The sequence below is a fragment of the Canis aureus genome, chromosome 14 (assembly GCF_053574225.1).
Source record: "Canis aureus isolate CA01 chromosome 14, VMU_Caureus_v.1.0, whole genome shotgun sequence".
Classification (NCBI taxonomy): Eukaryota; Metazoa; Chordata; class Mammalia; order Carnivora; family Canidae; genus Canis; species Canis aureus.
The window spans coordinates 61,630,301-61,644,871 of record NC_135624.1 but is presented as its reverse complement, the minus strand read 5'-3'; the positions used below and the strand labels follow the sequence as shown (position 1 = coordinate 61,644,871).

The window sequence follows — 14,571 nt, the reverse complement described above, 5'->3', positions numbered from 1 at the left end:
TGGGTAGGAAATATCAGAAAGGGAGACAGAATATAAAGACTCCAAACTCTGGGAAACCAACTAGGGGTGGTGGAAGGGGGGAGGAGGATGGGGGTGGGTAGAATGGGTGACGGGCACTGAGGGGGGCACTTGACGGGATGAGCACTGCGTGTTATTCTGTATGTTGGCAAATTGACCACCAATAAAAAATAAATTTATTATTTAAAAAAAAATGAAAATACAAAAAACGTTTTTATTCTAATTTTGTTTCCTTCTTATATTAGTTTGATATATAAATTGGTTTTTCTGCGTATTTTTGGTGCAGGGTAAGGGTTTTGGATACTTATTCAGATTGCTACTTCTAAAAATCCCTATTCTCTTAAGATACTGGAAAGGGGTTTCTTTAATGGTTGGGTTTTTGGGGTTTTCCCATTCTTTAATGGATGGGGTTTTGTTTTTGTTTTTGGTGAATAGGTATTAGTGTCTTGTGAATCTGATTTCTGTCAAATCCTTAACTTCCTCTCTTACTTATCTTAACCTTCTATGTCAAAGGATATCTCCCTCTTTTTATTTACATCATTCTCTCCCAGATAAGTTCTTTCACCATAGTCAGTGCTGAGATCTGCTAGATTTCATAAGTGTTCAGTATTTTTTGCACTTTGTGTAGGGCCTTCTGTTTTCTCAGAATGATTTGTCACTGTTAAAACTTTCATTCTCTTTTCTGTGGTTACGCATTTCCTGCTCTCTGTGCAGCCTTGCAACAGTATGACATCCAGAAGTAGTTTTGTTGGAGTTTGGTACTTTTCTATTTATAGGTAATTTGAAGTTCATAATATTCTGTTTCTTAGTAATAATGAAACCCTGCCACCAGTTTGTTTCTCTTCTTGTGAATACATATCTGTTTTTAGAGATTGTGTGGGGAAATTCAGATTTAGGCTGTTGTCATTATTCTAAGGCAACCAAATATTTCCCCGAATTTGGTTTTTTGTTTGTTAATTAAAAAATAATAGAATCTTGGGAGATAGTGTAACCTAATGATAAGTTAAACTTTTTGAGTTCAGATTCTATTCTATTAGCTATAAAATCTTAATTAAATTTCTTTTTCAAAGTTTTAGTTTTCCAATTTGTATGATAAAAATTATATTTCCTAGGACTGTTTTGCAAATTACATGTGAATTTAATATACAAGTCCCAGTAGGTGCTCAAATTACCTGCTTCTATTCACATTCTCATCACTGTTTTTAATATTATCACTACCACCAGTATCTCTGCATTCACAAATGGCACCGCTTAAATGAAAACATAATCTAATTTGAGTTTAGTGCTAAATAGTTGAAAAATAATGAAATCTAGAACACCGAAATAGAGTGGGTGGAATAGTAAGTAGATACTAACTTCTTTTTGTATCACAGATATCGTTGAGAATGTAATAAAAGCCCTTCCTTTTCCTCCTAAATGCAAAAGTGTTATTTTACAAACAATTTCAAATCCATTGAGTCCTATTTGAATCTTAAGGTTAAGATTAAGGTTACTAATGTTGAAAGAATAGAAAGAGAAGCCAGAGCTCATGAAGAGATCTTCCTCACAAAGAAGAAATTATACCAATAGTTCCAGAATCCAATTCTCCAGTATTTCCTTAAAAATACTAATAAATAAATCTTATTTCAAGAAACATCGTGTCAGTTTTTAAGTATGATAATGAGAACTTCATAATGATTGGGTCTTAAATGAGTATGCAAAATAACCATTCTCAATTTTTTTTTCCTAACAACGTATTGCCTCATTATTTTTGACCCTTTTACTTTTTATTTACCACTTCAAGCACAGACTGATAGCTCCTTATCATTTTTTATAGATTATTTTATCTTTATTTTCATTTATTTAGGATTAAGGGTTTCCCATAGTTTTCATTAAAACAATTTTTTAAAATTCTGGTTTTTTATAGATGTTGATTGACATCACAGAACTGGTCTTTAACAAAAATTGTAAATGCTAGATACTCCCATTAATCTTAAATCTTGCCCTAGTATAACATAGAGATTCAGAAAGCAAAAATATGGGCAGTTACTGGTAAAGAGAAATACTTAGGGTAACTAACATACAGTAAGATTGTAAGATTTACTGTAAGATTGGAACTTTCTTTAGCATTTAAAATCTGTTTAGCAGGGAAATTGAGTAACTTTTTTAGAAGTTATAGTAATTTAGTAATTCTCATACTAAACCGTTGAAATTATGAGTGTCTGTGTAAAAATTGTTAAGATTATTGCCTTTCATGACTTGTGTTTCAGCCAGAAGTAAATGCTGACATTGTGCATTGGCTCTCTTGGACTGCTCAAGGTTTTTTACCTCCACTTGCTGCAGCAGTAGGAGGTGTTGCCAGCCAAGAAGTATTGAAAGCCATAACAGGAAAGTTTTCTCCATTGTGCCAATGGGTTAGTTTTGTATTTTAATATTTTTTATACTTATGATTAAATTTTCCAACCATACAGTGAATATCTTATGAATTATTTTTTATTTTTTTATTTTTTTGTTATGAATTATTAATATAAAAGCAATCTTAAATATTTTTTGATGCGTGAGTTAGATGTGATATGCTGCCAAAATTTAATTCTCTAATCAAAATTGACAAGATCATTGGTTGAGGCTATTGGACTATAACCCAAAGTTGCATTCTAGGATATATTTCCCTGATTTGTTAGAGTGAAGGAATGAATTTTCTACTATTATACTTAGTTTCTAGTACTATTAGCTTAGCATTCATGGGATAACAGTTCCATGGAATCTTTGGGCATCAGGAATCTTCAGAATCCCTTCTTAGGTTTAAACTTCTAAAGGTAAAAGCATGGAAGTAGTGTAAGTTTGAGAACTCTACGGGGTAAAAACATCTCAAGAAGGAATAAAAAGGAATCCTTTCTATTACTGAAAAGAATAATTGGCAGAGGGTATCAAAGGATACTCTTCAGGCCTTTTCTTTTTTGAATCCCCACATTTTGTATATAATATTTATCTATTTTATGTTTTAAAAAAGTATCTACATAATGCTATTTTGCTCCTGAATCACTTGATTTAAGAGTACAAGTTAAGTTGTAGATGTCTGATTTAGATATAGCTGTCAACAATATGAGGAAGTATGTTATTAACAATTAGGTTCTATATTATTGTAGTTAAATACACAACCATTTAGTTATGTTCAAATTTAGCCACATAGTTACTAAATGAAAATGAGAGTGAATTCTTTTTTTAATTAATTTTAATTTCTTTGGTATTTTTTTTAATGCTATAATTGTGGCTTCCTCGATCATTTTTTTTAATGCTAGAATTGTGGATTCCTCGATCATTTCCTCTATGGTATATGTAATAAATGACATAATATACCCAAGATGGAAAATAAAAGTTGGTACTTTCTTATCTAAAAGTAATCAGATTACTTATTCAAATGTAACTGAAATTGAATGAGGCTTCCAGAGTTTTTATGGAATTATAAATAGATTTGGAGGTGAAATTTCCTTATGTGTGCTAAAATTGAAAAATGGGTGACATGAATCAAATTAGACCTTTTAACAGTTCCTTCAGGTTTTAATAAAGTAATATAGGAATGTATATTGTATAAAAAACAATATTTTTAATGTATTGTTTTACTCAAGATTGGCATTTTTATCATTTTTTTCTTAATGATTTTTAAATACAGAAGAGAAAAATGTTTTTTAGAAATTTAATGTTTATACATAGTAAATTGTGTTTTTATCTTCTACTTTAAAGTTATACATTGAAGCAGGAGATATTGTCAAATCCCTAGACAAAATTGAACGTGAAGAATTTCTCCCACGGTAATTCTGAAATTTTTCTTTTTCTCTTAGTTGAATGTTTGCAAGAGACAGCTACATTAGAAGAATTTTTACCCGAATATCCATTTGTTTCAGATGTCTTTTCTCGTAATTTTTTTCTCTACTTAGAGGTTAATGTAAAATTAATGTAATAACTTTTTACTTTTTTATAAATAATGAATATGAAGTTTTAAATTGTATGCCATGAGAATAGTTAGCATTCCAAATACTATTCTGAATTGAGATGAAAACAATTGCTATCTGCAACTTTTATTTATATCAGTCATTCTTCATCTTTTTGAGTCACAAATCTCTGAGAATCTGATAAAAGCTTATAGAATCACTCTTCCCAAAGTTTTGCCTCCAATTTAAATGTATTAGCAACTCCAAAGCCCTGCCATAAACTTCTCTAGGAAGCTTTATTAAAAATCCCTACCTGGGGGCAACCCCCAGTGGCCGGCCCAGCAGTTTAGCACCACCTTCTTTAGCACCACCTTCGACCCAGGGCGTGATCCTGGAGACCCGGGATTGAGTCCCATGTTGGGCTCCCTGCATGGAGTCTGCTTCTCCCTCTGCCTGTGTCTCTGCCTCTCTCTTTCTCTGTATCTCTCATGAATAAATAAATAAAATTGTTTAAAAAAAAAACCTACCTGGGATGCCTGGGTAGTGCAATTGGTTAAGTGTTAAGTGTCCAACTCTTGGTTTCAGCTCAGGTCATGCATGATCTTAGGGTTGTGAGATCAAGCCCTCCATCAGGTCCACATTCAGTGTGGAGTCTGCTTGACATTCTCTCTCTCTCCTGCTTCTACTCTCCCCCCCACCTCTGTCTGTCTCCCTCCCTCAAATAAATAAATCTTAAAAAAAAAAATTACTCCCTTACTTGATCTCAGGATCATGAGATCTAGCCTGACCTCAGGCTCTGTATAGGGTATGGAGCCTGCTTTAGATTCTCTCTCTCCTTTTCCCCCTCCGTTCATGTGTGCACACACTTGCTCTCTCTTTAAAAAACAAAACAAAACAAAAAACAAACAAAACCCTACTTTAGGAAATTGTCTTTTCTAGATAAACTAAAGTCACCTTTACTTAAGTCATTTGGATAAAGGATGTTAAATGGAAAAAGAAAAAAACTGAGTTCTTAATGGAGTTTTTGTCTTTCAAATAAGATAATTTTCTTTTAGATTGGAGGAAACTCAGAGTATTCTATTTAAAGTTCAACATTAAATTGATATTAACAATAGTAAAACTAATCCTAATAATGTTTTTTTATGCTTTTCTGGTTTTTGGTATATTTTACTTTCCTCAGAGGAGATAGATATGATGCCTTACGAGCTTGCATTGGAGACACTTTGTGTCAGAAGCTACAAAAGTTGAATATCTTTTTAGTAAGTATAAATAATGATGAGAATAAGTAGTACAGTCTAACTGCTATTGTCTATCATCAGATTCATTTATTAAAGCAAATTTGAGTCTAAGTATAATTCCTGACAGAGTAGACATTTCAGTAAAAGCGTAAGACAGGCCAAATCCATTCTGCTTGCCTATATTTGTAAATAAAATTTCATTGAACACAGTCAAACCCATTCATTTATGTATTGTCTGTGACTTCTTTCATGCTATAATAGCAGAGGTGAGTAGTTGTAACAGACACCATATGTCCTACAAAACAAAATATTTACTCTTTGACCCTTTACAAAAAATGTTTGCTAACCTCTAGTATAATGAATACATTCAAAATTAAAATGTATGATAGTTTTGAAAATTAAATTATTTTCTAGAAATACATTCAAAATTAGATTTGGGATGGGATTTTTTTTTCATTGTTTAAATTTTTTTCCTAGCAAATAAAATAAGATATAGATTTAATCTGTCTTTTTAAATGTCTTAATTCATACATTGGCAGGATCTCTCTCCCCAGTACCATAAAACTCCCTTTTCCTGCCACTTATGGTTTTTTTATTATTATTATTCAGTCATGAAAATACTGCTGATTTTATAGTAATAGTTTTTTAAATAATGTTTTGAATATCAACAGCTGTTGCTGAGCTTTTACATGCACATAGAAAGTCTTAGAATAGATAGCTTCATCATATGAATTTTGAAAATTATAAACAAGAAATCTTTTCCATCAAAATATTGTACTGGTGTTTTGTGGCATTTGTTTCTGTCTCATATAAATAATTAGCTCAATTGTTGGCTTTTGTTGGAATATTAAAATGTCTTCTGTTTAAAGGAATGGTAAATATTACTTTCCTAACTTGATTTATATCTTTTTTTTCTTTAACTGAAACAGTTGTAATAGCATACACAATAAACTAGCTAGGTATTTTAAAGTAAAATGAATCACAAATGTTCAACTTATTTTAAAAAGTATATATATTACAAATTGGTATTTGAAGAAAATTAAGATGACATTTCCCTTTAGTAAGTAGTCTTAATTGTATTTAATCTGATACATTTTATTTTTCTCCTCTGTATAGGTAGGATGTGGAGCCATAGGCTGTGAAATGTTAAAAAATTTTGCTTTACTTGGTGTTGGTACAGGCAAAGAAAAAGGAATGGTAAGATACAAATCCTTGAGAGTTAAAATTTTTTTGTTGCTACTCATTTTTGTACTGTATTTGACTGCATAGATCTGAAATAAGTAATTTTTGAGGAGACAGAATTACAGTAGAAATCGGAAGATTCTGATTCTGCTCTGACCACTTTTCAAAATTATGTGACCTTGTGGCCAATTACTTTTAATTCTCTCTTCTCCGTTTCTTTCTAATACTATGAAACTGGTATCTCTGCTTCCTACCTCACAATATAATTATGAAGATCAAATGTGAAAGAGCGAGGCACCTGGGTAGCTCATTCTGTTGAGCATCTGCCACCTACAAACGTTGTGATCCCAGGGTCCTGAGATCAAGCCCTCATTGAACACCCTGACCCTGCTCCCAGCTTCGCCCTCTCCCTCTGCCTGCTGCACCCCCTGCTTGTGCTCTCTCTCTCTTTCCTGTCAAATAAATAAAATCTTTAAAAAAAAAATGTGAAAGTGCTTTGCAAACTATTTAAAGCACATTAGAATTGTTATTTCTATTAATATTCCTTATTATTAAGTAAATCTTTAAGATGGAAGCTAACATTAGTGGCAGAGTTCTCAGATACTGTTTCAATTAGTGATTATCAAAAGAAAAGGGAATAATGTAAATATTGGTATACAATTTAATTTCTTAAGATGATAAATGAGTTAATTGGGAAGCCATGTCATATTTAAATAAAAATATATTTCACTAATTTGTTTTGCCTTTAATATATAAACTAGCTTCCCAGAGTAGTGATTTCATAGATTCATCATGGTAACTAACAGTAAATAATGAAATGCCTAAATTTATGCCCCAGTTCACATAGTTTAGTAACCTTGGCTTAATATTCCACTTAAAAAAGGTATTCATTGCTATCACTGTTATAGACAGATATTCATATGCACATATTTCTCCTGCTTAGCATTTCTGAAATTGTGTTTCACAAACTACTATTAGTTCTAGGGGTTTTAAAACCATACCTTTTAAAGGTATTACTTTAAAAAACTCTTGGTTACCTAAGTTTGAGAATCACTTGAGTATCTTAACTCCTTGGAAATTCATAATGCATACAAGCATATAAAGGTATATAGTAAACAATCCTGCTTTCAGGTGACAAAAACACAGTAAGTTAATGTGCACTGATCTCTGTCCTGCAAATACATAGACTTGCTATATAAATTATTCTTTTTTATAGTGTTTACAAATGTAGCCAGCTAACTGGAAAGAAGGAAAGAGAAATCCCCAGGTTCAAGAATCAAGAGAGAAGTTTATTCCTGAGCTAAAAGCTGCAGTTACTCACAAGTGTTTCTATATTGAGTGTATGTCCAAAATATTAAATAGAAAAGGAAATGGGACACCTGGGTGGCTCTGCAGTTGAGCATCTGCCTTTGGCTCAGGGTATGATCCTGGAGTCCTGGGATTGAGTCCTGCATCGGGCTCCCCAGTGGGACCCTGCTTCTCCCTCCACCTATGTCTGCCTCTCTGTGTCTCTCATGAATAGATAAATAAAATCTTTTAAAAAAAAATAAGAAAAATAAGTTTCAAATAATCAAGATCTAGTCAGATCTTGTAAAAATACTAACATAAGTGAGAAATGCATTATGAATACTTTTCAGATTATCTTGGGTCTGTTTATTTTGATCTTGCATCCCTTAGAATATCTGCAAACTTTTTCTTAAACAGATTCCAACTATTTTAGGCTTGTGAACCAAGGATCTCTGTCCCAAGTCAGCTCTGCCATTACGACATGAAAACAGCCATAGACAGTACTTAAAACAAATGGCATGACAGTGTTCCAACAAAATTTATTTACAAAAACAGGCAGGCTGCCTGCACTGTAGTTTGTAGACCTCTGCTTTAGCAAGATTTCCTTTCAAATTGAAATATGCAGATATTCTTTCCATTGATTGTTGCAATTGAAAATAAATGTTTAGAAAGAAGAGCTAACTTCTCTATAGTTAATCCATCACATGTTTCTAAAATGTGGTGTTTAGTCTCTTGTTTTTCTTATGAATAATTAGAAAAAAGTTTCAAACAGGAACTGTCATCAGTTTCAGCTGTTTTGTTTGACATGTTCCTAGGCTAAACATTAATTGTAGTTAAACATAATATAAAAATAATAATATTGGTAACCATTGGGATGTTTGTATTCTAATTACTTGTACAGCTAAGATAATTCAGAATAACTGGAATTGTTTTAGTCTTTCTGAGCAAAGCAAAATAGATTTAAATTTTTTTTTCTTACACAATTTCAGCTTTTTTCTTTTCTTCACATTAGGTTACAGTTACAGATCCCGACTTGATAGAAAAATCCAACTTGAATAGACAGTTCCTATTCCGTCCTCACCACATACAGGTTTGTTGCTACTCTGTTTCAAATTTAAGTCATCTGTTGTGCTACACCAAAAAGAAGAGAGTTTCCTTTTTATAAATATGGTACTTGAACAAGTATAATGTGTTTTTATTTTATTAGAATCTCTTATCAAACATGGGGAATGACATTTGGGACAAATATAAAATTATTTTCTGATGTAAAAACTTTTTTTGCATTGATTTTGGATTTAAAATCTAAGTTGTGAATCATGGGCAGTATTTTTTTCCATTTTATAATGAAGGTGTGTCTCCATATTTAATCTTAGAAACCAAGGATGTAAGCAAAAAAAAAAGAAACTAAGGATGCAGAGACTTTAAAACTTTAATGGATCCCACATTTGACACATTTTGGAAGGGAGTCTATTACACAATAAGTGAAGTTTGGCACTTAGAATTTTTTGCTCTTTGATCTTGCTTGACCATTAAACATCCTCTTTATTGTAAAATCATGCTGGGTTTCAGTCTTTTCTAGAGATCAAAATATTTAAGAAAAGGATTTTAGTCAAACATACTTGCTTTTACTTTAGAAATGTTTTTGCACTTTATTGCTCAACAGTGCATCAATAATCTTGGTAAACTAAGGAATGTCATTAACAGAAAAGTAACTACTAAAGTAGGTGGCATAATTGCCTCACCAATCCAAACACACAAAAGAATTAACAGCGTCTGTCAGGAACCAAAATATATGTCACACAATTCATTCACTCTGCATTTTACTTACAGAAAAACTTTTAAAGCCTGTTTTTTGCTTGTTTGTTTTAATTTTACTTTGATCCAACAGAGTTTACAGTTTGTGTACTTAACAGCATTAAGAGGTAAAAACATGGGATCCCTGGGTGGCGCAGCGGCTTGGCGCCTGCCTTTGGCCCAGGGCGCGGTCCTGGAGACCCGGGATCGAATCCCACGTCGGGCTCCCGGTGCATGGAGCCTGCTTCTCCCTCTGCCTGTGTCTCTGCCTCTCTCTCTCACTGTGTGCCTATCATAAATAAATAAAAGTTTAAAAAAAAAAAAAAAAAAAAAAAAGAGGTAAAAACATGTCAGGAGACCTCATAAAACAAACATATATTATAATTTTTTAAATATTTCCATCTAGAAATACTAATATTTTTGTAAGATTTCAGTACCAAAGTGTTAACTTCCCATACCTCTTCTGCAGTTATGATTTCTAATATTGTACTGAACATGTTCTTATTTTTTCCTAGGCACTTACCAAGTTCAGACCGTAATACTAGGAAAAACACTATTAATAATTGATATTTTGAGAACTCTAAAGCACATAGTAGTTAAGATAGAGGCTGTTTAGATTTCCATTAAAAATGTATTAATTATTCAGACTAATCTGGATTATTAAATGTAATATGACTACAATGAATGTAATTTCCACAAATGAAAATGAAAGCTGGCCTCATTACTCTCATATAAAAAAATGTGGTAAGTTCACTCACGGCCTACTTTTTCTGTTTAACACTTATTTCTTCTGTTTTTATTTGTTATTTGTTTAGAAACCTAAAAGCTATACTGCTGCGGATGCAACCCTGAAAATAAATCCTCAATTAAAGATAGATGCACACTTGAACAAAGTATGTCCAGCCACTGAGGCTATTTACAGTGACGAGTTCTATACTAAACAAGATATAATTATTACAGCATTAGATAATGTGGAAGCCAGGAGATATGTAGACAGGTATGTTCTTGAAATGCAGGCTCATAAAATTTTTTTCTTTTGTTTTCACTTTTTTCCACACCTATTTATTAAAAAGTTACCCAATTTTCTGATCATTCTTTGTATTTCTGTCAAATCCTTTTTATGATTTTCCATTATACCTAAGATAAAATTCAAAATCTTTACATGGCCTAAATGTTTTTCATGGAGTGTCTGCCATCTGCTACCACTTTAGCTTAAAATTTACCTATCTTTGCTGGCTCCGTCATTCCGGCCACACATTGCTTCTTTCAGTTTTTTATAAGGCATCCAACACTTTTACACCTCAAAGACTTGTACATACTCTCCTTCAGATTAGGAAATTGTTTATCTTGTTTTAACAATCTTGATTCCAAATCTACCTACTTTAGTTTTTGTTTTTGTTTTTGTTTTTTCCCAATCTTTCAGTTGCATCCCGAATGTCTTTATTTAAACAGACTTTATTCAACCACTAAGTTCTGTAGATTCTCCTTGGTAATCTTTCACAGCACTCTGTTTTTTCTGTCATAGTGCTTATTTTTATTGATACACTAATTGGTATTTGTTTCTTCACTAAATCACTTATTCAGGGACCATTTATTTTCCAATCACTGTATCCTCAGTGCCCAACATATGTCATTCAGGAAATATTGTTAAATAAGTAGATGAATGAGTGACTATAATGTGTACACCTTACATAATTTTCCTTACTTCTTTATATGACTCTCTAATGTTACGGTTAGAGAACAGATTTATTAACAGAAGAAAATTTACCAGTGGAGAGTGTAGTGGAAAGTTGGTAATCTTGGGCAGAGGAAGAATAAAAACTTTAAGAAATTAACATGTGTAGAATATAGGTATTGAACGTATTAAGGAAGAAGATTAATGTTTGGGAGAAAAATAACATTGAGAAGATACAGTAGAACAGAATTTGTAGTCAGGAAATAACCAAAGAAGAAATAGGAAGCAAGAGAAGAAGGGACGCAGTACATTAAGAATTAACCTAGAGTAAAAGAAAGTTGAAGCCCAAAATTTAGTAGTAGTCAAAGAAGAAACAGACAAAAATTACTGGGTTGGGCAACAAAATTTGTGGGAGGAGCGGGACAGAAATGATAAATGCATTATTTGGTGGTAATGTATCTGTTTCCTGAGATACTACATCCAGAAGTTATCAGTGTGTGAAATGATTAACAGAAGGTGGTGAGATGTCCTCTGCTTACATTGTTATTGCTCACTTAAATGTTTGTTACCTGTTATCTTTTCAAATAGCCGTTGCTTAGCAAATCTACGACCCCTCTTAGATTCTGGAACAATGGGCACTAAGGGACACACTGAAGTTATTGTTCCTCATTTAACTGAATCCTATAATAGTCATGTAAGTGAACTGAGTTTTTGAAGTAAATGTTTATCTTCTTTATATCATAATTTTTATATCTCATTTTTTTCTCTTTAGTCAGCAGATTTGATTTAGCTTTCCTAATCTGTCTGTTAATCTGTCAGTAATTTCCATGCATATATGCATATGCATTTTTTTAAAGAGAACTGAACTTAATTTTTAAATCATCAAAATTTTGTTTCTGGTGTTTTGCAATCTCATTCTTGTCTTTACTGTTTATTTCTCAGAGGTGCTTGATTGGTTTTCTAACAACCTTTGAACTGGTGACCCATCCAAAATCTTATTGAAGACTCAGTTGTTCCATGGGAGGAAACCAAGCCATCTATATATGTAAAGCATATAGATGTCACTTTTTTTTAACCTCTGCAAGTGATTTTGATATACTGCCAAAGTTGAAAAATACTGGCCTGGGAAACATTTGTAGGCTTTATGATTTTAAAAAAGATAAACCCAAGTTGTAAAATGGAAAGAATTTTTTTTACAAGTGTAAATATCACTTTATTTCATAGTTAATGTTTGCTTTAGTAAAATTGTTAAATATTTATAAAATGTTTTCCCATTCTCATGAAATCCAAAGTTTATATAGTAAGAACATTATAGTAGACAAAATTCTAAGTTTAATTTGAAGGAAATTAGAGAAAATCATGATATGCTGAAGTCATATTGGAAGATTTTCAAAATAGAGAATGCTGTTAAAATTCTAAAAGTTCCTTGTTTGTGTTATTCTACCACAATTTTCCCAAGCCTCTTACTATATTCTCTGACTTTATATTTAGAAAAAATAGAATTCTCTTCTGGCTTCCCTTTTTGGTTTATAAAATATTTTATGGTATTTCACATAAACAAACTGAAATATAAATCTCTAAGTAAGAAGAGATAAAGTGAGTCATTTTAGATTGATTAAACCAATAAACCTGGGGCACCTTGGTGGCTTAGTGGTTGAGCATCTGCCTTCAGCTCAGGACGTGATCCTGGGGTCCTAGGATCAAGACCCACTTCGGGCTCCCTGGGAGCCCGCTTCTCCCTCTGCCTATATCTCTGCCTCTCTGTGTCTCTCATGAATAAACAAATAAAATCTTAAAAAAAATAATACGCCTAAGCCAAATGTAATAGAAAAAGGGTCTTTTTAATGGTATTTTTTTTACATGAGACAGTATAGACATTTACCATTTCTTTTTTCTTTCTTTTTTGAAAGTTATTTTTAATGGTTTAAATTTTTTTAATTTAATTTTTTATTTTTTTATTTTATTTTATTTTTTTAGTTTTTATTAAATTCCAGTTAGCTAACATACAGTGTAATATTAGTTTCAGGTGTACAATATAGTGATTCAGCACTTCCATACACCACCCTGTTGTTCATCACAAGTGCACTGCTTGATCCCCATCACCTATCTAACCTATCCCCACATCTGCCTCCGCCTGGTAACCATCAGTTTGTTCTCTGTAATTAAGAGTCTGTTTCGTGCTTTGCCTCTCTCTTTTCTCCTTTCCCATTTGTTTTGTTTCTTAACTTCCACATAAAAGTGGAATCACATGGTATATATCTTTCTCTGCCTGATCTATTTCTTAGCATAATGCTCTCCAGCTCCATCCATGTCATTGCAATGTCAAGATTTCATTCTTTTTGATATGTTGTTTATTTAAAACACACTTCTTTAAGAAACTGTATGAAGCATCAAGGACATATGATCCCTGCTCCTAAATTTTTTTCTCCTTGGGGAAAGAAACTCGTGGTATGCTGAGCACCATTTTGGAGAATTCTTGAATTACTTTTCAAAGTAGGGAATGTTGTAGTTTTCAATGTCACCTTGACTCTTGTAGAAAAAATTAATTATATGTGAGAACCTGCCATAAGTACCACATGGTACCAAATAAGTGCACAGGTAATAAGTTGTAATAAAATTCATGTTTTTTTGTGACATTGCTATTAACAAATGAGTGTCAAAAAAATCCATTTTTCCCTCTTACTTGCCTAAGAGAAAGAGGATTTAAAAATATTGGATTCATTTATTATTTAATTTTTTTAAATGGTCATAAAACACTCAAAACCATTTTTTAATGGTCTTAAAACATTCAAGTAAATTCAATCAATGAAAAATTGCCATTGATTTTCTTTTTTTTTCTTTTTTTTTAATTTTCTTAACTATCTATTGTCATGTTTTATAAATCAGCGGGATCCCCCAGAAGAGGAAATACCATTTTGTACTCTAAAATCCTTTCCAGCTGCTATTGAACATACTATACAGTGGGCAAGAGATAAGGTAATAAAGATCTTTATTTTAAGAAATTTTTATTTGAAGTAGAAAAGATGTTTCCAATTTGAAGTAGAAAAGATGTTTCCAATTTTAAAACAGACTTCTATTTGTAACTTTTTTTTCCTTTATAGTTTGAAAGTTCTTTTTCCCACAAGCCTGCATTGTTTAACAAATTTTGGCAAACCTATCCATCTGCAGAAGAGGTGCTACAGGTAAAAATCAATACATTTTAATATAATCTCAACACTGTCTCAGTGTCTTATTTGCAAATTGCCTATAGTTTATTTCACCTCTTTAAAGAAAGATTATAGCATCATTATTATACATAGTAAGTACATGAGGAATCTTGAAATTAGCAAGTCACAAATAACCCCGTTTTTTAAGTTTGTATGAACAGGACTTCATATGACTCAATCTAAGAAAGATGTAATAATATTGACAGCTACAAATAATAAAATAACTTGTTAAACTCTTTGGAAAAAAACTGAGGTGAGTTCTA

At 32.0% G+C, this 14,571-nt stretch overlaps 1 protein-coding gene across 1 annotated transcript in view; it reads left to right on the top strand.

Annotated features, from left to right (window-relative positions):
* The window catches only part of UBA6 (ubiquitin like modifier activating enzyme 6), an 83,238-nt gene that overhangs the window by 51,417 nt on the left and 17,250 nt on the right, over nt 1–14,571 (top strand). Inside the window, exons 14-22 of the mRNA XM_077848184.1 lie at nt 2,268–2,411; nt 3,739–3,806; nt 5,107–5,185; nt 6,281–6,361; nt 8,646–8,723; nt 10,243–10,424; nt 11,691–11,796; nt 13,989–14,078; nt 14,204–14,284. Coding sequence (XP_077704310.1) covers nt 2,268–2,411; nt 3,739–3,806; nt 5,107–5,185; nt 6,281–6,361; nt 8,646–8,723; nt 10,243–10,424; nt 11,691–11,796; nt 13,989–14,078; nt 14,204–14,284 — 909 coding nt within the window. The remainder of the gene's footprint in view (nt 1–2,267; nt 2,412–3,738; nt 3,807–5,106; nt 5,186–6,280; nt 6,362–8,645; nt 8,724–10,242; nt 10,425–11,690; nt 11,797–13,988; nt 14,079–14,203; nt 14,285–14,571) is intronic.